We start from the raw sequence: 24,856 nt of genomic DNA on the forward strand, positions 1-24,856 counted from the left end.
CACAGGGCGGGGTCGAGACCCAGGGTCTCGAGCTTGATGACGAGCTTGGAGGGTACTATGGTGTTGAATGCCGAGCTGTAGTCGATGAACAGCATTCTCACGTAGGTATTCCTCTTGTCCAGATGGGTTAGGGCAGTGTGCAGTGTGGTTGAGATTGCATCATCTGTGGACCTATTTGGGCGGTAAGCAAATTGGAGTGGGTCTAGGGTGTCAGGTAGGGTGGAGGTGATATGGTCCTTGACTAGTCTCTCAAAGCACTTCATGATGACGGAAGTGAGTGCTACGGGGCGGTAGTCATTTCGCGCAGTTACCTTAGCTTTCTTGGGAACAGGAACAATGGTGGCCCTCTTGAAGCATGTGGGAACAGCAGACTGGTATAGGGATTGATTGAATATGTCCGTAAACACACCAGCCAGCTGGTCTGCGCATGCTCTGAGGGCGCGGCTGGGGATGCCGTCTGGGCCTGCAGCCTTGCGAGGGTTAACACGTTTAAATGTTTTACTCACCTCGGCTGCAGTGAAGGAGAGACCGCATGTTTCCATTGCAGGCCGTGTCAGTGGCACTGTATTGTCCTCAAAGCAGGCAAAAAAGTTATTTAGTCTGCCTGGGAGCAAGACATCCTGGTCCGTGACTGGTCTGGATTTCTTCCTGTAGTCCGTGATTGACTGTAGACCCTGCCACATGCCTCTTGTGTCTGAGCCGTTGAATTGAGATTCTACTTTGTCTCTGTACTGACGCTTAGCTTCTTTGATAGCCTTGCGGAGGGAATAGCTGCACTGTTTGTATTCGGTCATGTTACCAGACACCTTGCCCTGATGAAAAGCAGTGGTTCGCGCTTTCAGTTTCACGCGAATGCTGCCATCAATCCACGGTTTCTGGTTAGGGAATGTTTTAATCGTTGCTATGGGAACGACACCTTCAACGCACGTTCTAATGAACTCGCACACCGAATTAGCGTATTCGTCAATGTTGTTATCTGACGCAATACGAAACATGTCCCAGTCAACGTGATGGAAGCAGTCTTGGAGTGTGGAATCAGCTTGGTCGGACCAGCGTTGGACAGACCTCAGCGTGGGAGCTTCTTGTTTCAGTTTCTGTCTGTAGGCAGGGATCAGCAAAATGGAGTCGTGGTCAGCTTTTCCGAAAGGGGGGCGGGGCAGGGCCTTATATGTGTCGCGGAAGTTAGCGTAACAATGATCCAAGGTTTTTCCACCCCTGGTTGCGCAATCAATATGCTGATAAAATTTAGAGAGTCTTGTTTTCAGATTAGCCTTGTTAAAATCCCCAGCTACAATGAATGCAGCCTCCGGATAAATGGTTTCCAGTTTGCAAAGAGTTAAATAAAGTTCGTTCAGAGCCATCGATGTGTCTGCTTGGGGGGGGATATATACGGCTGTGATTATAATCGAAGAGAATTCTCTTGGTAGATAATGCGGTCTACATTTGATTGTGAGGAATTCTAAATCAGGTGAACAGAAGGATTTGAGTTCCTGTATGTTTCTTTCATCACACCATGTCTCGTTAGCCATAAGGCATACGCCCCGCCCCTCTTCTTACCAGAAAGGTGTTTGTTTCTGTCCACGCGATGCGTGGAGAAACCCGTTGGCTGCACCGCTTCGGATAGCGTCTCTCCAGTGAGCCATGTTTCCGTGAAGCACAGAACGTTACAGTCTCTGATGTCCCTCTGGAATGCTACCCTTGCTCGGATTTCATCAACCTTGTTGTCAAGAGACTGGACATTGGCAAGAAGAATGCTAGGGAGTGGTGCACGGTGTGCCCGTCTCCGGAGTCTGACCAGAAGACCGCCTCGTTTCCCTCTTTTTCGGAGTCGTTTTTTTTGGGTCGCTGCATGCGATCCATTCCGTTGTCCTGTTTGTAAGGCAGAACACAGGATCCGCGTCGCGAAAAACATATTCTTGGTCGTACTGATGGTGAGTTGACGCTGATCTTATATTCAGTAGTTCTTCTCGACTGTATGTAATGAAACCTAAGATGACCTGGGGTACTAATGTAAGAAATAACACGTAAAAAAAAAAAACTGCATAGTTTCCTAGGAACGCGAAGCGAGGCGGCCATCTCTGTCGGCGCCGGAAATCAAGTAATGCCTTTGTCCTTGACTGCCATCTACTTCATTTGACTCTTCCTGAAAGCAAATCCCTTAGCATAGTCATTGAGCTGACCTAACATGGTGGGAGAAATAATGGCTGCTTCGTTCAGGACGTCTCCAGTGATCCATCAGTAGTGCAGTCAGGCAGAGTTATGGTAACAATCATCTCCTGGGTCAGCAACCATTATCAGCCACTACAGCTTTTCTCTTGGCTTTGTCACACTGAAGGACGTGTTGGATCCATCCCTTCTCCTGGAATAATACCTCCCCTCCGGGCTCCAGTATGCTCGGCTGATCTGGTTTTAGTTGAGAGGGATTGTACGAAGATGTTGCTTTGTCCTCCGTCCACTTATAGCGTCCGGTTAGTGGGCTTCACACGTTTGGTTTTACTGCCTCTTTGTAATTTATTCAATACTATAGAAAGACACATTTGAGTGGTAGGCTGTTTTGACTTCTGTGCTGAAAATCTCTTCATCAATGTGCCCATCAAAGATGCATTCTATTTTCAGCCCACACTTTCAAATCCCTTTTTTGTTTTCTGTCAAAAAAATGCCTCTTCCAGATGATGTGAATGAGACCATGTGAGACACAGGCATGCTGTGAAGTCCTCATCTACTCCACATGTAATTAGATTTAGAACTGGGACAGACTTGGCAACGTTCACTAAAAAGACATAGCAGCACTGAGAGAGAGAGTGAGTGTGAGGAGTGTTCAATAAACCACAGGACATTCATCATGACAGTCAGGATGATATCCACTGCATGTGATCCTGGGGCCATTTGCTAGATCCTTGTCTTGTTGGTTCTCTTCTGGCTCATTTCACCAGTAGCGTTTAGACGTTGGTCACACTGTGATGACACTCGGTCACATGCTCCCCTACTGCGACAGGATAAGGGACTGTCCCCCATGGGGAGGGAGATGAGGTTCGGTGTTGACATGCCCAAATGCACACGACACACAATTTATTTTCCCTTTCTTATTGCACCCTTTGTGTGGAATAATATGGGAATTATTTTGGTGCCCTGTTAGTGTTCAGTGGAAAATGTCTGCCAGTGAATGGCTGAACACTGTCATACTAGTATCCATTTAGGGGTTTTGACAACTTGAGTAGCTAGGCTACTACTGCGATTGAATCGCATTTCCATTTTAAATGGATTTGTCATAAAATAGAATGACAGTTTTCAGCCAGACGTAGTAGTACTGACACCATCTAACATCAATGCTCCCTCTCCATGTCATTACTTATTCATGTCCTCATTTCTAGTGCACTCCATCTCTGGTTAACAGGATTCTTCCTGCTTTCTAATCCTGTTCTCTCTTCCCAGTTCTGCTCCCTTTCTGTGGGTAACAGAGCTCCAGTCCACACATCCTGATCTACCACTACAGCATCCTGTTCCTATCTAGTGAGCAATGTTAAGAGGACACTCGGTGTCCATGGCAACGGAGCCGCTGTTTCTCTCTCGGTTTCTCCTGATCTCTGTTTTTGAGTCTTCTATCCTCAGACTTATTCATGCTGGCAGGATATAGGATATCACTCAGGGAGTAAGTTGGTGGTAGTAGCTTACTACTGCTTCCTGTGAAGAAATCTGATACACTTCTCTCTCTCTCCCTCAGGTGTGATTGACAGCTGTCAGACCTAAGTTGAGATGGACGAGCTCCAGGACGTGCAGCTGACTGAGATCAAGCCACTGCTCACAGATAAGGTGAGTGGACAGGAAGAATAAACCCACTCCTTTACTCCCACCAATAGGTTCAGCGGTCGCTAGCCTGGGCTGATCAGCTTAGCACTGCACAGCTCTGCCCTTCAGTCAGTCTGCACTCTCAGCATAGATCGGTTCCTTTTATTTACATTTGATCAATTTGCCTGCCAGGCCCCAGGGTGCTGCTGCTAGTTACCCTGGAGAAACGAGACTGGCTGGGGTACGTGGTGGTGGGGCTGGAGGTGCTGCAGTGTGGAAGTGCTATAGGGGAGAGCAGTGCTAGACTTGGACTGGAAAAACCTTAGAATAGCAATGATCAAACTTCCGCGACGCATATAAGGCCCTGCCCCGCTCTCCTTTCGGAAAAGCTGACCACGACTCCATTTTGTTGATCCCTGCCTACAGACAGAAACTAAAACGAGAAGCTCCCGCGCTGAGGTCTGTTCAACGCTGGTCCGACCAATCTGATTCCACACTCCAAGACTGCTTCCATCACATGGACTGGGATATGTTTCGTATTGCATCAAACAACAACATTGACGAATACGCTGATTCGGTGAGCGAGTTCATTAGAACGTGCGTTGATGTCGTTCCCATAGCAACGATTAAAACATTCCCAAACCAGAAACCGTGGATTGATGGCAGCATTCGCATGAAACTGAAAGCGCGAACCACTGCTTTTAATCAGGGCAAGGTGACCAGAAACATGACCGAATACAAACAGTGTAGCTATTCCCTCCGCAAGGCAATCAAACAAGCTAAGCGTCAGTATAGAGACAAAGTAGAATCTCAATTCAACTGCTCAGACACAAGAGGTATGTGGCAGGGTCTACAGTCAATCACGGATTACAAAAAGAAAACCAGCCCCATCACGGACCAGGATGTCTTGCTCCCAGGCAGACTAACTTTTTTGCCCGCTTTGAGGACAATACAGTGCCACTGACACGGCCCGCAACCAAAACATGCGGACTCTCCTTCACTGCAGCCGAGGTGAGTAAAACATTTTAAACGTGTTAACCCTCGCAAGGCTGCAGGCCCAGACGGCATCCCCAGCCGCGCCCTCAGAGCATGCGCAGACCAGCTGGCTGGTGTGTTTACGGACATATTCAATCAATCCCTATCCCAGTCGGTTGTTCCCACATGCTTCAAGAGGGCCACCATTGTTCCTGTTCCCAAGAAAGCTAAGGTAACTGAGCTAAACAACTACCGCCCCGTAGCACTCACTTCCGTCATCATGAAGTGCTTTGAGAGACTACTCAAGGACCATATCACCTCCACCCTACCTGACACCCTAGACCCACTCCAATTTGCTTACCGCCCAAATAGGTCCACAGACGATGCAATCTCAACCACACTGCACACTGCCCTAACCCATCTGGACAAGAGGAATACCTACGTGAGAATGCTGTTCATCGACTACAGCTCGGCATTTAACACCATAGTGTCCAAGCTCGTCATCAAGCTCGAGACCCTGGGTCTCGACCCCGCCCTGTGCAACTGGGTACTGGACTTCCTGATGGGCCACCCCCAGGTGGTGAGGGTAGGCAACAACATCTCCACCCCGCTGATCCTCAACACTGGGGCCCTACAAGGGTGCGTTCTGAGCCCTCTCCTGTACTCCCTGTTCACCCACGACTGCGTGGCCACGCACGCCTCCAACTCAATCATCAAGTTTGCGGACGACAACCGTGGTAGGCTTGATTACCAACAATGACGAGACGGCCTACAGGGAGGAGGTGAGGGCCCTCGGAGTGTGGTGTCAGGAAAATAACCTCACACTCAACGTCAACAAAACTAAGGAGATGATTGTGGACTTCAGGAAACAGCAGAGGGAACACCCCCCTATCCACATCGATGGAACAGTAGTGGAGAGGGTAGTATGTTTTAAGTTCCTTGGCGTACACATCACAGACAAACTGAATTGGTCCACCCACACAGACAGCATCGTGAAGAAGGCGCAGCAGCGCCTCTTCAACCTCAGGAGTCTGAAGAAATGCGGCTTGTCACCAAAAGCACTCACCAACTTCTACAGATTCACAGTCGAGAGCATCCTGTCGGGCTGTATCACCGCCTGGTACGGTAACTGCTCCGCCCACAACCGTAAGGCTCTCCAGAGGGTAGTGAGGTCTGCACAACGCATCACCGGGGGTAAACTACCTGCCCTCCAGGACACCTACACCACCCGATGTCACAGGAAGGCCATAAAGATCATTAAGGACAACAACCACCCGAGCCACTGCCTGTTCACCCCGCTATCATCCAGAAGGCGAGGTCAGTACAGGTGCATCAAAGCTGGGACCGAGAGACTGAAAAACAGCTTCTATCAGACTGTTAAACAGCCACCACTAACATTGAGTGGCTGCTGCCAACACACTGACTCAACTCCAGCCACTTTAATAATGGGAATTGATGGGAAATTATGTAAAATATATCACTAGCCACTTTAAACAATGCTACCTAATATAATGTTTACAAACCCTACATTATTCATCTCATATGTATATACTGTACTCTATATCATCTACTGCATCTTTATGTAATACATGTATCACTAGCCACTTTAACTATGCCACTTTGTTTATATACTCATCTCATATGTATATACTGTACTCAATACCATCTACTGTATCTTGCCTATGCCGCTCTGTACCATCACTTATTCATATATCTTTATGTACATATTCTTTATCCCCTTACACTTGTGTCTATAAGGTATTAGTTTAGGAATTGTTAGTTAGATTACTTGTTGGTTATTACTGCATTGTCGGAACAAGAAGCACAAGCATTTCGCTACACTCGCATTAACATCTGCTAACCAATGTGTATGTGACAAATAAAATTTGATTTGAAATAGGTGCCGGTAACCATTTTGGGTGCCGGTACTGTTTATATTTAGGTGAAGCAGCTCCAGCAGTAGAACATTTGAGGTGTTGGTACTCCTGCACAAGTCATGCACTGGGGAAGAGGAGAGGCTGATATGAAATTAGATTGCAAGGAGATGTTATTAGATGTGATGGCAGATTAGATGTGACTATATTGGTAGCTAGCAGATTCTGGGAGCTTGTCTATATTGTCAGGAAGAGGGCTTGCTGAGTTGAGCTTGGTTTTTGATATCGCAGTGAATCCGCCATTTGAGTTTCAAAACAGCGTCCCACTTTGCTCACTATGGTGGGTGGCTGAGGCACTTGAACCACTCTGCAAATCATGACCCTGCCTCGTTAGAATGAAAGTTCCTGACTGACTGTAGTAGGGAATGTGCCTGTGTGTTCTGCCCATGTAAAAGGGCGGCAGGTAGCCTAGTGGTTAGAGCATTGGGCCAGTAACCGAAAGGTTGCTGGATCGGATCCCCGAGCTGACAGGATACAAATCTGCCGTTCTGCCCCTGAAGAAGGAGCACACTATCCAGTGTTCCTAGGCTATCCAACACTAGTCCAGTGTTCCTAGGCCATCATTGTAAATAATAATTTATTACTAACTGACTTGCCTAGTTAAATAAAGGCTCAATAAAAAAATAAAAAATGTCTTCTCTGCAGTAATGATCCTTCTCATCGACATCTGCTCAGTGTCTCCACACTCTGCTCCAGCAGTACATTACTGCTAATGATGAGGGTGGGTGGAGGGCTCAGTATGAGGACAGTAATGACACACAGAGAACCCAGGGGTGTCCTCCACATTGCTGGGAGCAGAGAGAGAGACAGAGCGAGAGAGAGGCAGACCCTGGCATCAACCACTAGAGGTAATTTACTCCACACATTGATCTGAGAAGGCTCTTGTTGCCTCCCCCTGGTTACACCTGTGGCTCCACAGACTCTTCGCCTTGGAGCAGAATGACTGAGGGAGAAGAGGAGCTTCGGATCCCGTTCAATCAAAAAAAAAATATAAATATCTGGCACTTGTTTGTGACTTAAATACATGTCTTTTTTTCTTCTCTTCCCTCGGCAGAATGGGCGTAACTTCCAGGACTTTGATTGTCAGGTGAGTCAAACGTCTCTTAACCAGTGTTCACATTGGCAGTATGAAGTGACTCAAATCCATTTTTTTTCCATATCCGATAGAATCTGTTATTTTTCCTCCAATCTGAACAGCTAAAAAGCACATGGAATCGGGTATTTCAAGTCACCTTCATGGGTGGTTTGAAATCAGATACGAATCTGATTCGTCTGAACAGTCAAATCTGATTTGCCCTCAAGTGGTTTTAGACTTATTTGGCACATCTTGTTTCTTGCTAGCTCCTCTGTTGACAGTTTGACCAGAACATGTGGTAGCTAACTAGCTTGGCAATTGTTTACAGACAAATAAGTGAATGTGCTAGAAAGCTAAACAGATGCCTAGCTAGCTAGTGGACTGCTGTGGCCAGCGAGCTAGTGGACTGCTGTGGCCAGCGAGCTAGTGGACTGCTGTGGCCAGCGAGCTAGTGGACTGCTGTGGCCAGCGAGCTAGTGGACTGCTGTGGCCAGCGAGCTAGTGGACTGCTGTGGCCAGCGAGCTAGTGGACTGCTGTGGCCAGCGAGCTAGTGGACTGCTGTGGCCAGCGAGCTAGTGGACTGCTGTGGCTAGCCAAAAAGGACTCTCTTTGAAAGTTGGATCATCTTATCCTTTGTGGCTTTAAGTGTTCTTAAACTGTGATTTTGAACATTCAAAGCAACTGGTAATGTGATGGGAACCACAATCAGCCTACACCACTGCGTGCGCACACACACCCATCATTACTATGACAACTAGCGTAGCCATGTCAACAAACTGCTGTCTGAACACACACACATCCGATTTGGTCACTTACAGCTTTCTGTTTGGACAGTCGCTAGTTCAAAACTGATTTGAAAAGCAAAAGCGCAAAGAGAACTGTGACCACAGACGTATCTAGACTAAGTTAGAAACGTATGCAACCCAACATTCATTAGCTAAATGATAAGCCTAACACTGCAGTGAATAGCATATAGCCTACCCAATAAATGTACACAGTGAAATATATCTTTTTGATCAGATCATGAAATAACAGGTAGCCTAGGATAGTGTGCTCCCCAGGCTGCGCTCCAGCTTTTTAGGGACAAGAAAATGACTAGAACAATGTAATAATGCTTTCTTTTCTAGTGAGTAAAGATTTCCAGTGTAGGCTGTAAACTGCAGTGAATATACCATTTCCGTAACCGCTAAAGATCCCTGCGTTTTGAATGCATGGTTCATTCCGGCAATAATAATCTAGTCTATTCCTGATTAGGCAACCATTTGGAATAGTCATGGGTCTATTGTCGACAGTTCACAAGGTCCAGAACGGCACATTAGCAGGCCAGTCATAGTGTGTGTATTTTCTCAGAATGTATCGGCGTTAACATATAGGCCTACCATCGGGAAATAGGACCTTCTCATGCTCTATTTGTGGTGGATCATCATTCTCCCAAGTCGTCCTATAATTGAAGTGGTCACCCACCAATATGCTCACACATAACCAGTTATCCAGGCGAGATTACAGTGAGCTCTGCCTTGTCTCCACTCCAATCAGCATCGCGCACCTACAACCAAGAACACTTGTACAGAACACGTTTTTGATTGGTTGTCAATGTTTTATAGTGGGAGGGACAGGGGAAACTTTGCTCTGAAAGTGATAGACGATAGCTCTCGTTATCGTTCTCCACTCTTTTTGTAGTTATCAGTTAACGCTCCTGTTCACTTAAATTATAACAAGTTTTGTTATCATTATAGTTATCTTCATTGGTGTGGATGGCCCTTTTGACCGTTTTACTGTGAATAGGGCAGTCTGAGATCGTTGCAGCTTTAGGCCTACCCATAGTCGAATGGTCAGTCTGTGGGGATGTGTATCTTTTCCTTTCAAGATGATGATCAAGATGGCTCTGATACCATAAAGGGACCATACATTTTAGTTTGAAATGATTCCGTTTGATAAGAGGAACGGATCTATATGATACGAGTCGATGCACTAACGTTTGTTGTATAAACACTAAATGGTAAGTGATGCTTTAATGTGCATGAAGATGATAGTCCTGAGTTTCGGTTCCTTCTCCCTGTGGCTTGTCGTCGCGGTTCCTTCTCCCTGTGGCGCGTCGTCGCGGTTCCTTCTCCCTGTGGCGCGTCGTCGCGGTTCCTTCTCCCTGTGGCGCGTCGTCGCGGTTCCTTCTCCCTGTGGCGCGTCGTCGCGGTTCCTTCTCCCTGTGGCGCGTCGTCGCGGTTCCTTCTCCCTGTGGCGCGTCGTCGCGGTTCCTTCTCCCTGTGGCGCGTCGTCGCGGTTCCTTCTCCCTGTGGCGCGTCGTCGCGGTTCCTTCTCCCTGTGGCGCGTCGTCGCGGTTCCTTCTCCCTGTGGCGCGTCGTCGCGGTTCCTTCTCCCTGTGGCGCGTCGTCGCGGTTCCTTCTCCCTGTGGCGCGTCGTCGCGGTTCCTTCTCCCTGTGGCGCGTCGTCGCGGTTCCTTCTCCCTGTGGCGCGTCGTCGCGGTTCCTTCTCCCTGTGGCGCGTCGTCGCGGTTCCTTCTCCCTGTGGCGCGTCGTCGCGGTTCCTTCTCCCTGTGGCGCGTCGTCGCGGTTCCTTCTCCTTGATTGGCCAATCGACTGCTTGTGGCGGGGCGTGGGCGATGTATGTTGTCAGCATGTGATGAGCACAGCCTCGTGTCCTCTGGGTTGCAGTTATTAGACTGAGTGTGGATGTATTCACTGAATCCAAACAACCCTGAGGCTTTACAATGCAGTACATGCAACCCAGCCGCCTGCAGGAGCCTTGAGAGAAGCCTTGCTGGATCTGATTCTCTTAATGACACTCCTCTCTTCCAGTCCTTCAGTGCTTTTCTCCCTTAATTAACTTCCTGTGTCTCAGCGGGCTTATGAGGCACCAGGTTTACCTCATCTTGACAGTTTCAGACACGCAGACAGACGGGCGGAGGCAGGCAGGCAGACGCGCAGACAGACAGACAGACAGACGGGCGGGGGCAGACAGGCAGACGCGCAGACAGACAGACAGACACGCTCGCGCAGGCAGGCAGGCAGGTGCACGCTGGCGCCCTCATGGCGGCACGGCGCCCTCCCCCCTCATGGCGGCACGGCTAGATAGAGGATGTTCTTTTTCCATGCAAGTGGTTGAGGGGAAATGGAGTTTCTTTACTGTACATAAAAGCACCGGTGCCCCCAGAAGAGGGCATCATGAGAACACGTATGAATCTCCAAGTCAACCCCAGGGAACATGGTTATAGAATTATTGCAAAACCTTCCATTGATATAATGAACTATTGTTGACAGAGCTGAACTCAACATGTATTCGCTTTAGCCTCACTGATCTTGAGGACTTACATAAATGGTTTGCCGACTGGATATCATGAGTCCGATCAGGGAGGATCTGTAATGAAAAGTGTGCTTTGGTTTGATAATGGTGTCCCTGACTGGACAGGTTTAGGCCATCATTATCTTGTGCTTGGTTTTATTAGTTACAATTAACAGGCGCTCTTATCCAGAGCGACTTGCGGTAGTGAGTACATACGTTTTTCGTACTGATTTGATGTGACGACACCAAACTATCCTCCATCCTGGCCTGTCATGTGGGCTGCCTGTTTTCTGCATAGGGCATCGCAGCAGCCAGTGAGACTGCATCGGGACGAGTGATTTTGAATGGCAGAAGGCCTGAGATTAAACGATACAGTGCTGACAGCAACCTTGCCTATCATGTCCACTCAGTGTTTTCCCTATACTGTAGGTCGGCCATGCTGTCTCCCCTGGAGCCATGTGACCTAGATGGGCTAACTATCTTAAGATGAACGCACTAACTGTAAGTCGCTCTGGGTAAGAGTGTCTGCTAAATGACTAACATGTAAGTGCCATTGGGAGAGGGCTGAAAGAGTGTGAGGGAAAGTGGAGGGAATCAGCGTCAGGGGAAGAACACTAATGGTCGGAACGGAAGAGGATCAATAAGCTACCTGTGGATTGGCTGATACTGAACACCTGACTAAAATATTAGGTTTCGGCATGATATGGTAATATCCTCACATAGACGTCTAATCCATTCCAATCCACAGAGTTCTTAGAAAATGGCGTGTTGGTGGTTGATTTGGAATTGGGCATTAGCGTGTCATGTGCATACCATCCGTTTCCTTTAGGAGGCATGGGCTTTGTTGGAGGTCTCGCTGCCCCCTCTAACATGCTGACGAGACTGGGGCGAGCGCTGCTGGAGGGCGGGGTCCTACATCCTGCCTGCCGAGAGAATGATTCATTCTGATCAAGTCATTATTGGATCCATATGGTTGAGATATTTATATCCCAACATGGCTGGTAGTGGTGGTGGAGAGGAAGAGGGGTAGGTGAATGCACACTAAGGTCAGTGTAAACACAGGGAACCTTGGTATAGGGAAGACATACAACTCACTGTAAGTATGTAGCGCCCTCTGTGGCTGATGCCATGAACTACAATTGTATGAGTAGAGCTATTTCTATGCAAGCGTGAAGTTACTATTTCTTGTGACAATTGTTGAGCTGATAGTTCAGCACTGCACACAATTTATTACCTCAAGTTGGCAGTTGGTAATCTGAGCACAACAGCCTTACCTGCTCACACTGCAGCCAACGCCTGGTTTGAGCCTCTTCCTACACCGAATATGTGCTCAGAGTGGGTAACCTGTAGAGAGGGGGCTGTATGTGGCCCAGGGAACCAACCCTCGTTTGCAGGGATTCCCTCTCCCCCTCACAGCAAATGTCACTATGAGGGAGGTGTTTCCCGTCAAGCTGTTTGAATACGTTCACAGACCGATGTCTCTCAAAGATCTCCACCTTTTTAGATCGCCGCTGTCAGAGGTGGTCTGCACAGCTATAGACTGTTCAGGGCCAGCTTCCTGTGTCTTTCTGGGCCTGAGGAGGATATCCGTGTCCCAGCATTACTTTGGCGACCCCATTCATATGACCCACATAAATGGTTAAAATCTTGGAAACAAAGTGTTATCTCACATTTTGTTGTGTAATTCCAGGCATGCCACTCTACATCAATTAGCCAGATTATGGTCATACTAACCCCAGGAACCTGCTCTAATTTGGGTTTGTCTCCAGAATAGAGGTGAAGAGATTAGCCTGCTGCAGGCCATGGCAGCTGGGGATCCCAGGGTTGAGCCGAGGATCCCTGGGTTGGGCAGAGGTAGCAACAATGGCACTGACCCAGTTTGGAGCATAGTTTTGGGCTGCTTTCCCTGTCCTGAATCGGCCCTAATCCTGACCTCCAAATCCATTGTGTACTCGTCTTAGCAGATCTACAGTGTTTCTGCCACAGTGTCTCTGTGTGTGTACACTGAGTATACTAAACATTAGAAACACCTTCCTAATATTGATTTGCCATCAGAACAGCCTGAAGTCGTCGGGGCATGGACTCTACAACGAGGAAAAAGCCTTCCACAGGGAAGCTGGCCCATGTTGACTCTACAACGAGGAAAAAGCCTTCCACAGGGAAGCTGGCCCATGTTGACTCTACAACGAGGAAAAAGCCTTCCACAGGGAAGCTGGCCCATGTGGACTCTACAACGAGGAAAAAGCCTTCCACAGGGAAGCTGGCCCATGTTGACTCTACAACGAGGAAAAAGCCTTCCACAGGGAAGCTGGCCCATGTGGACTCTACAACGAGGAAAAAGCCTTCCACAGGGAAGCTGGCCCATGTTGACTCTACAACGAGGAAAAAGCCTTCCACAGGGAAGCTGGCCCATGTTGACTCTACAACGAGGAAAAAGCCTTCCACAGGGAAGCTGGCCCATGTTGACTCCCAATACTTCCCACGGTTCTGTCAAGTTGGATGAATGTCCTTTCGACCATTCTTGATACACACAGGAAACTGTTGAGCAATGAAAAACCCCAGCAGCGTTGCAGTCTGGCACTTATATCATCCTCATCCAGAGCCAATGGCTAAGTGACAGACTGTTAGTGCAAACTGCTTCTGAAATGGACTGCCATCACAATGTATAGTAGCCTAACTGGAGACTGAGGAGAGCTAGTTCTTACCGTTCAATGAACGCCTTATGTTGTAGGCTGTGTTATGTTGCAGTACTGTGCTGTAGCCGTTGTCTCCTGATATTATTGCTGAAAGGCGGCAACATGAAGGAACAACAGGCCACAGACATTGCTGGTGCTACTGTCTGGCTGGATTGCCCTCTGGAAGAGAAACTGAGTGGACATTGCAGACGGAGTCCAGAGAGCTGGCTGAGAAAGCCATATTGTCTTCTTGACATCCCATATCTGCAGTTAACCCCCGCCCTTAATTCATGCCAATGCTCCATCTGTCTCGGTGCTGGTGCTGCAGACAGCAGGCCAGGGAGGCAGAGCAGAAAGATTGTTCCCAATGAACAGCCTGAGGATTAAACCCAGGCCAGGCCCCTTATATGCTGACCACACCAGTTGTGTCGTGTGCACATACATGTTATTCAATCATTGTACCCTCACTTCTCCCGCGCGTCAATGAGCGTCTGCGTAGCCAGGCACTAAAATAGAACTTGGTTCTATTTGTGACGCTTGACGCGCTGCAAGTCCCGCCTCTCCATTCTCCTCATTGGTTTTTAGGAGCATATACCCATGTGGGTGATTGAAAGATGAACGGAGGTCCACAGTCCAGTCCAGTTGGTGGAGGTAATGCACCTTAAAGTTGGTTGCCGACCGCCATATAAAGTCTGAAGAAGAAGAAGCCTGAAGGAGGAGAGCTAGAAACAAACTTGGTTTACCCTTTTATCAGTGGATTAATTGTCAGAGTAGAAGACCTTGTGCATTTCAGGTAAAATAACAACCCAGTGTTTATATCCCATGACAAATTAGCTAGCAACAGCAAGCTAGCTAGCCAAATTGCTATAAATGTTTAATTATTTTCAACCTGTCCCCAAATTAATATAGTTGGTTCAGGGTTCGTTTTGATATTTCAACCTGCATCTGGTGTGGGGAGACAAAATCAACATGTGTGGGAAAGCATGCGCGCCCGGTCTAGTCAGTTAGAGGGGGCAGCCAGACCTCCTAAAGGAAACGGATGGTATGCACATGACACGCTAATGCCCAATTCCAAATCAACCACCAACACGCCATTTTCTAAGAACTCTGTGGATTGGAATGGATTAGACGTCTATGTGAGGATATTACCATATCATGCCGAAACCTAATATTTTAGTCAGGTGTTCAGTATCAGCCAATCCACAGGTAGCTTATTGATCCTCTTCCGTTCCGACCATTAGTGTTCTTCCCCTGACGCTGATTCCCTCCACTTTCCCTCACACTCTTTCAGCCCTCTCCCAATGGCACTTACATGTTAGTCATTTAGCAGACACTCTTACCCAGAGCGACTTACAGTTAGTGCGTTCATCTTAAGATAGTTAGGTGGGACAACCACATATCAGTTATAGTAAGCTACTTTGAGGGATAATTGATCAGAAAAGTCTGTGCTAGTAAGGGGTGAGTAAAGTAAAGTGTGAGTGTTTAATTCACGAAAGGCTTTATTTAAGATACTCTTTGAAGAGGTAGGATTTCAGATGTTTTCTGAAGATGGGCAGGGACTCTGCTGTTCTAGCTTCAGGGGGAAGCTGGTTCCACCATTGGGGTACCAGGACAGAGAAGAGCTTGGACTGGGCTGAGAGGGAGGGCCAAGAGACCAGAGGTGGCAGAACGGAGTACTCAGGTTGGGGTGTGAGCATCCGGTGCATTAGGAAAGTATTCAGACCCCTTCCCTCTCTCCGCAGCCTTACTCTAAAAAAGAATGATGAGGGAATAAACAAAATAGCAATCTACACACATACCCCATAATGACAAAGCGAAAACAGGTTTTCTGACAAATTTGCAAATGTATTAAAAATAAAAAACCTTATTTACATAAATATTCAGACACTTTTGTATGAGACTAAATTAAGCTTCATTCTGTTTCCTGTTTCCATTGATCATCCGTGAGATGTTTCTATAACTTGATTGCACATGTTATCAGGGCCCACAGTGCATGTCAGTGCAAAAACCAAGCCACGAGGTTCGAAAGAATTGTTGCTCAAGCTCTGAGACAGGATTGTGTCGAGGCACAGATCTGGGGAAGGGCACCAGAAAATGTTTGCAGCATTGAAGGTCCCCAAGAACCCAGTGGCCTCCATCATTCTTAAACGGAAGAAGCTTGGAACCACTGAGACTCTTCCTAGAGCTGGCCGCCCAGCCAAACTGAGTAATCCGGGGAGAAGGTTCTTTGTCAGGGAGGTGACCAAGAACCCGATGGTCACTCTTGACAGAGCTCCAGCGTTCCTCTGTGGAGATGGGAGAACCTACCAGAAGGACAACCATCTCTGCCGTACTCCACCAATCAGGGCTTTATGGTAGAGTGGCCAGACGAAAGCCACTCCTCAGTAAAAGGCACATGACAGCCCGCTTGGAGTTTGCTAAAAATGCCCCTGAAGGACAGACCGCGAGAAACCAGATTCTCTGGTCTGATGGAACAAAGATTGAACTCTTTGGCCTGAATGCCAAGTGTCATGTCTGAATGAAACCTGGCACCATCCTTATGGTGAAGCGTGGTGGCAGCATCATGCTGTTGGGAGGTTTTTCAGCGGCAGGGACTAGGAGAATAGTCTGGATCAAGGGAAAGATGATCGGAGCAAAGTAGAAAGAGGTCCTTGATGAAAACCTGCTCCAGAGCACTCAGGATCTCAGACTGGGGTGAAGGTTCGCCTTCCAATAGGAAAATGACCCTAAGCACACAGCCAAGACAATGCAGGAGTGGCTTTGGGACAAGTCTCTGAATGTCCTTGAGTGGCCAAGCAAGAGCCCGGACATGAACCCGATCAAACATCTCTGGAGAGACCTGAAAATAGCTGTGCAGTGACGTTCCCCATCCAACCTCTGCAGATCCTCTCTCAAGCTCTGTCAGAAGAATTGGAGAAACTCCCCAAATACAGGTGTGCCAAGCTTGTAGTGGCATACCTACGAAGACTAGGTGCTATAATCGCTGTCAAAGGTGCTTCAACAAAGTACTGAGTAAACGGTCTGAAATTCTTATGTAAATGTGACATTTCAATATTACATTTTTTATAAATTTGCAAAAAAATCTAAACCTGTTTTTGCTCTGTCATTATGTGGTATTGTGTATACATTGATGAAGGAAAAAACTATTTATTACATTTTAGAACAAGGCTGTAACGTAACAAAATGTGGAAAAAGTCTAGGGTTCTGAAACTTTCCGAATGCACTGTAGCCTGCTCTTAAACGCTAGTAAAACTAAGTGCATGCTCTTCAACCGATCACTGCCCACACCCGCCCACCCGACTATCGCTACTCTGGACGGTTCTGACTTAGAATATGTGGACAACTCCAAATACCTAGGTGTCTGGCTAGACTGTAAACTCTCCTTCCAGACTCACATTAAGCATCTTCAATCTAAAATTAAATCTAGAATCGGCTTCCTATTTATCAACAAAGCCTCCTTAACTCATGCTGCCAAATATATCTTCGTAAAACTGACTATCCTACCGATCCTTGACTTCAGCGACATAAATTACAAAATAGCCACCAACACTCTACTCAACAAATTGGATGCAGTCTCTCACAGTGCCATCCGATTTGTCACCAAAGCCCCATATACTACCCACCACTGCGACCTGTATGCTCTCGTTGGCTGGCCCTCGCTACATATTCTTCGCCAAACCCACTGGCTCCAGGTCATCTATAAGTCTTTGCTAGGTAAAGCCCCTCCTTATCTCAGCTCACTGGTCTCCATAGCAACACCCACCCGTAGCATGCGCTCCAGCAGGTATATTTCACTGGTCATCCCCAAAGCCAACACCTCCTTTGGCGGCCTCTCCTTCCAGTACTCTGCTGCCAATGACAAACTAATTGCAAAAATCACTGAAGCTGGAGTCTATCTCCCTCACTAACTATAAGCATCAGCTGTCAGAGCAGCTTACCGATCACTGCACCTGTACTCAGCCCATCTGTAAATAGCCCAACCAAATACCTCATCCCCATTTTGTATTTTTGCTATTTTGCACCCCAGTATATATGCTTGCACATCATCTGCACATCTATCACTTGTGTTAATGCTAAATTGTAATTATTTCACCACTATGGCCTTTTTATTGCCTTACCTCCCTCATTTTAATACATTTGCACACACTGTATATACATGTTTCTATTGTGTTATTGACTGTACGTTTATGTCTAACTCTGTTGTTTTTGTTGCACTGCTTTGCTTCGTCTTGGCCAGGTCGCAGTTGTAAATGAGAACTTGCGCTCAACTGGCCTACCTGGTTAAATAAAGGTGAAATAAAAAATAAACAAAGCCTGACGTTAGGGAGGGGCAGTTCCTCTTGTTGCTTCGTAGGCAAGTACCATGGTCTTGCAATGGATGCGAATTTCGGCTGGAAGCCGGTGGAGTTTTTGCGGAGGAGCGGGGTGACATGGTAGACTATTCAACCTACTGGTCCTTCTGACCTTCTAAATGCAATTACAAAGGGCTACTGAGTGCCTAGACGACCCTGAGAGCTTTGTGCATACCCAGCAAGAAGCACACTCCCACACTCCCTCCCCCTTCTTCCTCCACGTCTCTCTCTCGAGCTTCCATTCACACCGCCTCTCCAATCCCTCAGTCTCTCTCCCTCTCTCCCTCCCCCTCTCACACATTCTCCTCCCATCTTTTGATGGGACCAGCTGCTGCTATCGAAGAAATTTCAGTCGTTCCTTGTGGGCTCTCCGTTCTGTCGCTGCCCCCTTCTCCGCCACTACCGCCCCTTTCACAGACAACACAGGGACAGACAGCACTCGTCTCTCCTTTCTCTGGCTGACAAAATGACAGCCGTTATGGACCTCAACCAGGTTGCTATTGCCTGTTCGGCCATTGCTGTGCTGGTGAGTGAGACTCTCTGTTAGATTTGTGTGGGGTTGTATTCATTGCTGATCCCATCGTCAGTCACCCTCCGTGGCCTGCCTGTTGCTTGAGCTCTGACCCTGAGCAGCAGTGTGTCTTGATTTCTCTGGGTTGTTTCTCGGGGGTGTGATCTCTATGGCTTGGGAAAGTAGGTGTTAGGCAGTGTGGTGATGTGGGCAAGCGTATGACTGAGGACACAAAAAAACCTGCTGAGCATATTTGTGCTAGTGAGTGTGACTATGTTGTGTTCGTGACGAAGAGATAATGCATCTGTCTTTGTCTGTCTCTCTGTGTGTTTTATTCACCCTTTTACTGCTGCCGATCCAGCGAAAGGCGAATGAACAGTGTTGTCAGTGTATCAATACACCAGGCAGGTAAAGGGTTTGTCACTGCCAGGGGCCTGAGAATATCAGACTGAGGGAAATGTGACAGGCGTCTACCAAGTGGAAGGCATTGCGAAGGTGGGAGAGTACAGAGACTGCATTGTTTACCCCATCCAGTGGAGTGAAGAGTGTGATGAGGAATGGGGGTGGGGTTTAGCCCTGTGGGTGGGGTTTAGCCCTGTGGGTGGGGTTTAGCCCTGTGGGTGGGGGGTTTAGCCCTGTGGGTGGGGGGTTTAGCCCTGTGGGTGGGGGGTTTAGCCCTGTGGGTGGGGGGTTTAGCCCTGTGGGTGGGGGGTTTAGCCCTGTGGGTGGGGGGTTTAGCCCTGTGGGTGGGGGGTTTAGCCCTGTGGGTGGGGGTTTTAGCCCTGGGGGGGTGGGGGGGTTTAGCCCGGGGGGGTTGAGGAAAAGGGAAGGTCTCCTCTCTCCTTAAAGATAGTCCTCCATCTCTTCATTCCCTGTGGTTGCAGAGATGGAATATGACACCGCTTGTTTTCCAGTCCTACTGGCTGTGTATTTTATGCGGCATGTCTGTGTGAGTGAGGGAGAGATTAGCCGAACCACCAGCTGGGAACATATTTATTTTTTAAATGGACGCTTCGCTTGCTTGTTGAGTCACTACCTGGTTCCACTGTGTGGAGGGGTTCCTTCACTTCCTTCACTGCGTTCAGTGTGGTCCTGCCTAGACTACAACACAGACTCCTACAACACAATGGGTTAGCTTATCCATCTCTCCTCACTGTGTCTCTTTCACCCCAGGCTACTGGGAGACATTGCTTATTTATTTATTTTTGTTGACAATTTCAAACCCACTACAACCACACATGGATACAGTAGAATGCCTTTAAAATCATTGAGGATGACACCAAAAAGTTTAAACGTATTCTATTGTGGTCCTCATGAAAATACATGCAAACAAAATATACACGATTATACCGTCAAAACAAAATGCTTCTCAAATTCATCTCAATAGGGAAGAAACCGTAAAAGGAATAAAATAGATTACCAAGTAACGTTAATTGAAACAATTATACTTTCTTTAAGCCTGTGCAGTTTTAAAGCATTTTGTCCATGAACCATTTCTTAAAACTCCCTAGCGTAGTGAATGGTTTTGATATGGTTTGGTACACTTGACTGGGAAGTTGGAAGAGTTTCTCACTTTGTGTTTGGAACCAAACAGGATACATTCTGTCTTCCCTAAATGCAGAGAATGTTGTCGGATAAATCCACTTACTGACTGGTCAGTTGGCTGCTTAGGTTCTTTTCAATGGTCTCCTTTTCCTAATGTGAAACCAAGAGGGCAGCATCATCCACATACAGGAACAGAGGGCATGAACAGGCAGAGTCCATGTCATTTAGGTAGAATAACAAATCGATGACCCCAAAATGCTCCCCAGGGGTACATCACAGTTGATCTCCTTCGCGTCAGACGGTTTCCTGCCCACATCCACCCTTTGGATCCTATCAGCTAGGTATGACGTCATCCATAATAAGGAGCTTTTGCCAAAACCAATTATGTTGAGTTGGTACAACTAAATATCATGGTTCACAGTATCAAATGCTTTTTCTATGTCAAGCATGAGCATAGCACAGAAGTTGCACTTTGTGTGAATTCAATTTCATGCTTGATTTAAAAAGTATAGCAAACACGTGTCAGTAGAATAGGATTTGTGTAAAACCCAGACTGAAGGTCATATACAATGTTATGGTCATCATGTACTTTATGACCTGTTCATGGAGTGCTCTTCCTAAAACATTTGACAAGACACTGAAGATTGACACTGGTCTGTATGTCCCTTGTTCAACTTGGCTTCCTTTCTTGTATAAAGGAACAACTCTGGCATGTTTAAACTCTTGTGGTACCTTTCCATGTTGAATGGAAAGACTGATGTGTCTTTTTACATGACGTCCAATAGGATTAGCAGCATCACATCGGAATCTAGCTGGGATCCAATTGTGTTCCTCTCTGTTTGTCAAGATCTTTAAACTTCTTTGTAACAGTTGAAACCCCGTAAATGCAAACTGTCCTTTTGTAGATGCCCTTGGCTGAATAATAGGTTTCAATAGGATGGTTGCCAAAGGTTCCAGAGTATTCTGGGAGTTGGTCAACAAGGTTGCTGGTAATGGTGGTGGAAAACGCTTGAATATTTATCAGAACATCTGCCTCTCCTGCTGCTGAACCATCCTTGAATCCTTCTTCCTCATTTAGCATAAAGTGGCTCTACAAAACACCGCCGACCATGATTATTGCCATGTTGCTTTTCTCTCTCTAATATGGAAAAGAAGGATCCGTGTTGTCGTGGTAACCGATAGTGTTCAGCTTTTCTCTTTTAACTTGTTCCGTTCTAAGTGCTTCCTCTAGGTCTGTCTTTGTTGTCGTTCAGAGGGGGTGAATGTTAGGCTTTTACCAATGAATACCACGTTTTAGGCTTCATCAAAACAAAAATAGTATGACTATTGTTTACACCTCAAACCCCCTCAAGTGCTACCTCAGATCCACATGCCCCTTTTTGAGAAATGGTTCCAAACTTGCAGTGCTCTCTGAATGACACGATCTAGACCAAGGGTAGTAGGGCTGGGAATTGCCAGTGACCTCACAATTCTATATGTATTGCAACTCGATTTTGTGATTCGATGGTTCCGGACATATTGCTCACGATATGTCTGCTGCAGAGGGACAAGAGAGCCCTGAGAAAATGAGTTTTGATCGGCCATGGAAATAAAAGGGCTGGAAACAAACTGGCTCCCTATTTTAAAAACTAGAGATTAAACTATGAAGGAAAAACACAAGTTTTTACTAGAGGTACTGCCAACTAGCGCAAAAATATTGTCAAAATAATACAATATATCATCAAAAATAATATATTTAATCCCCCCCCCATCACTAAGAGGTAGGCAACTATATTCAGACGAGGGACGATTTCTGTCTGCGTAGATAGTTGGGGGGCCGGAACATAAGTTATATTTATTTGGATAGTCAGTCTATCTACTAACCCTAGCTCTATCCTAACCCTTATCTTAACCCTTACCCTAACCGTGACCTTAGCAAGCAGTTGCTTGTCAACAAATAGTGTGATCATCTACAGATGGACTATCTGGACTATCCAAACAAAGTGACTGAAAATAACAATTTCATACCTTGATTACATTGAGACACGATCACATTTTTTCTCACAAAAAAGCCCATTCTTCTCAGAATACTGCTGCAGTAGGTCCCCTCTCCTCATCACATGACCCCTGATCTAGATGTAGCAGCCTGTTCTTCTCAGAATACTGCTGCAGCAGGTCCCCTCTCCTCATCACATGACCCCTGATCTAGATGTAGCAGCCTGTTCTTCTCAGAATACTGCTGCAGTAGGTCCCCTCTCCTCATCACATGACCCCTGATCTAGATGTAGCAGCCTGTTCTTCTCAGAATACTGCTGCAGCAGGTCCCCTCTCCTCATCACATGACCCCTGATCTAGATGTAGCAGCCTGTTCTTCTCAGAATACTGCTGCTGCAGGTCCCCTCTCCTCATCACATGACCCCTCCATTGTGACCAGCCAGATATCAGCAGAGCACAGCCGCTCAACCTTGGCCAGGAATACATAAAATCAGTTATTGGGACTGCTGATGTTTTCAAAGCATCGAGTGCTTTGTTTTTGTTTGGTCAAGGCCACCATTGACCCGGAAGCTATTTGAGGTCATTGACGTTTCAGAAGAAAAAGCTTTTTTTTTTGTTGTCTTTCTCTCAGGCTTCCATTTCATCTGGTAGATAAAAGCCCCAGGCTACAAAATATATATATATATTTTTATCCTTCAGTTGTGGCAATCCCTGTCTCCTGAAGCCTCTTTGATCAGAGTCGTCATATTCAACAAGGTTACAGGGGTCTGTATCAGGGACCAGGCTGAAGGCACCTCGCATGTATCCTCCATCTCTCACAACGTTTCACACAACCAAGCCCTTCAACCACAGCTTCTATTTATACTCCTCCTCACCCAGATAGGAGTGTGACTCTGCCAGGTGTCAGCACAGCTGAGGGAGGTATTTATACAGGCCTGGGTTGAACAACGACAATCCATATTGTATAGCTATTGTGTTTGCTTTTTGCAGACATGGTTGAATAGACAGGTTTAGCCTAATCTCTACCCTACCCCCTCCCAGACCCCATGGTGTTGAGTGTTGCTCAATGTTCTGGTGACGTGGCTGATCCTGAACAGTTGTTTGAGAGGGCCTCATGTCTCAGCGTGGCGTCCTCCCATCCAGTTTAGATCTCTGACGCAGTACAGCCCTCAAACCGCCGTCTCTGTGGTTTTCAGCTGCACCAATGGACGGAAGCTGAACACTGACATAGGTACACACGTTTAGTAGTGTTCCTATATTTGGGTCTCTGCTTGTTTGTTGGTTTTCTCGCTAAAACTGACCACCACGCCATTATTGCTACCAGACAGAAACATGCCTCCCACTAGGCTGTAGTAGCACTGTGCTTACTAGTAAACTATATGGTTGAATCACACCTCTATATGCATTGCCTTCATTAACTTTTTGATGTTGATGTGTTCCTGTGTTGAATAAAGGGCATATGTGGAAGAAGTTCTCTACCTACATGTACATACTACCTCAACTAACCGGTGCCCCCGCACATTGACTCTGTACCACCACCCCCCTGTATATATATATATTGGTTTTTTTACTGCTGCTCTTTAATTACTTGTTACTTTTATTCTTATTAATATTTTTTTTTTAACTGCACTCTTGGTTAGGGCCTTTTTAAGTAAGAATTTCACTAAGGTCTACTACACCTGTTATAATTCAGCATTTCACTGTAAGGTCTACTACACCTGTTATATTCGGAGCATGTGACTAATAACATTTGATTTGAAGATGTGACCTGTTAAATGACATTTAATGTTGAATTAGCGTCAGGTCTAAGGGCTGTGGACGGACAGAGATTCCCATCCCCACATAATTAGATTAGCCAGACGTCAGATGATGTTATCTGTAAGACGCGACAGGTAGAGGGCCCTCTACTTATCCACACATCTGCATTACGTGTGTGTGTGTGTATGGTGTGAGAGACTACAGTGTGCACATATGCGTCTGGTGTGGCGCCAACAGCACCTCCTGACATTAGCGGTGCCGCTCACATGCAGCGGTCATTGTGACCACAGAGATATGGGTCATGATGATCCAGCCAGTCAGTTTTCAATCTAGGTCATCTTCTAGGCTACCTGCTAAAGAGGACCCAGTTTTCATCATGAAATTATTTTCTCTCTCCTGACACTCGCTGAGGAAGTGATTTTCAGTCTCCTACTGACAATGAGGCTCGCTGAAGAGGTGATTTTCAAAGTGTCAGTAGGAGACATCCTCGCTGAGGAAGTGATTTTCAAAGTGTCAGTAGGAGACATCCTCGCTGAGGAAGTGATTTTCAAAGTGTCAGTAGGAGACATCCTCGCTGAGGAAGTGATTTTCAAAGTGTCAGTAGGAGACATCCTCGCTGAGGAAGTGATTTTCAAAGTGTCAGTAGGAGACATCCTCGCTGAGGAAGTGATTTTCAAAGTGTCAGTAGGAGACATCCTCGCTGAGGAAGTGATTTTCAAAGTGTCAGTAGGAGACATCCTCGCTGAGGAAGTGATTTTCAAAGTGTCAGTAGGAGACATCCTCGCTGAGGAGGTTATTTTCAAAGTGTCAGTAGGAGACATCCTCGCTGAGGAAGTGATTTTCAAAGTGTCAGTAGGAGACATCCTCGCTGAGGAAGTGATTTTCGGTCTCCTACTGACACTTTGAAAATAACCTCCTCAGCGAGGATGTCTCCTACTGACACTTTGAAAATAACCTCCTCAGCGAGGATGTC

The 24,856-nt window shown here is 46.8% G+C and overlaps 1 protein-coding gene across 5 annotated transcripts in view; it reads left to right on the top strand.

The window, feature by feature from the left end:
• The window catches only part of LOC135527807 (protein NDRG3-like), a 70,305-nt gene that overhangs the window by 26,003 nt on the left and 19,446 nt on the right, over positions 1-24,856 (top strand). For 4 of the 5 annotated variants that reach the window (XM_064956397.1, XM_064956400.1, XM_064956401.1 and 1 more), the window contains 2 exons: positions 3,722-3,810; positions 7,750-7,782. In XM_064956397.1, the coding sequence (XP_064812469.1) occupies positions 3,754-3,810; positions 7,750-7,782 (90 nt within the window). In that variant the 5' untranslated portion in view covers positions 3,722-3,753. Of the gene's footprint in view, positions 1-3,721; positions 3,811-7,749; positions 7,783-18,443; positions 18,622-24,856 lie in introns of those variants that run through there. The other variant, XM_064956399.1, reaches the window with a different exon arrangement.

Source organism: Oncorhynchus masou, chromosome 33 (assembly GCF_036934945.1).
Source record: "Oncorhynchus masou masou isolate Uvic2021 chromosome 33, UVic_Omas_1.1, whole genome shotgun sequence".
Lineage (NCBI taxonomy): Eukaryota > Metazoa > Chordata > Actinopteri > Salmoniformes > Salmonidae > Oncorhynchus > Oncorhynchus masou.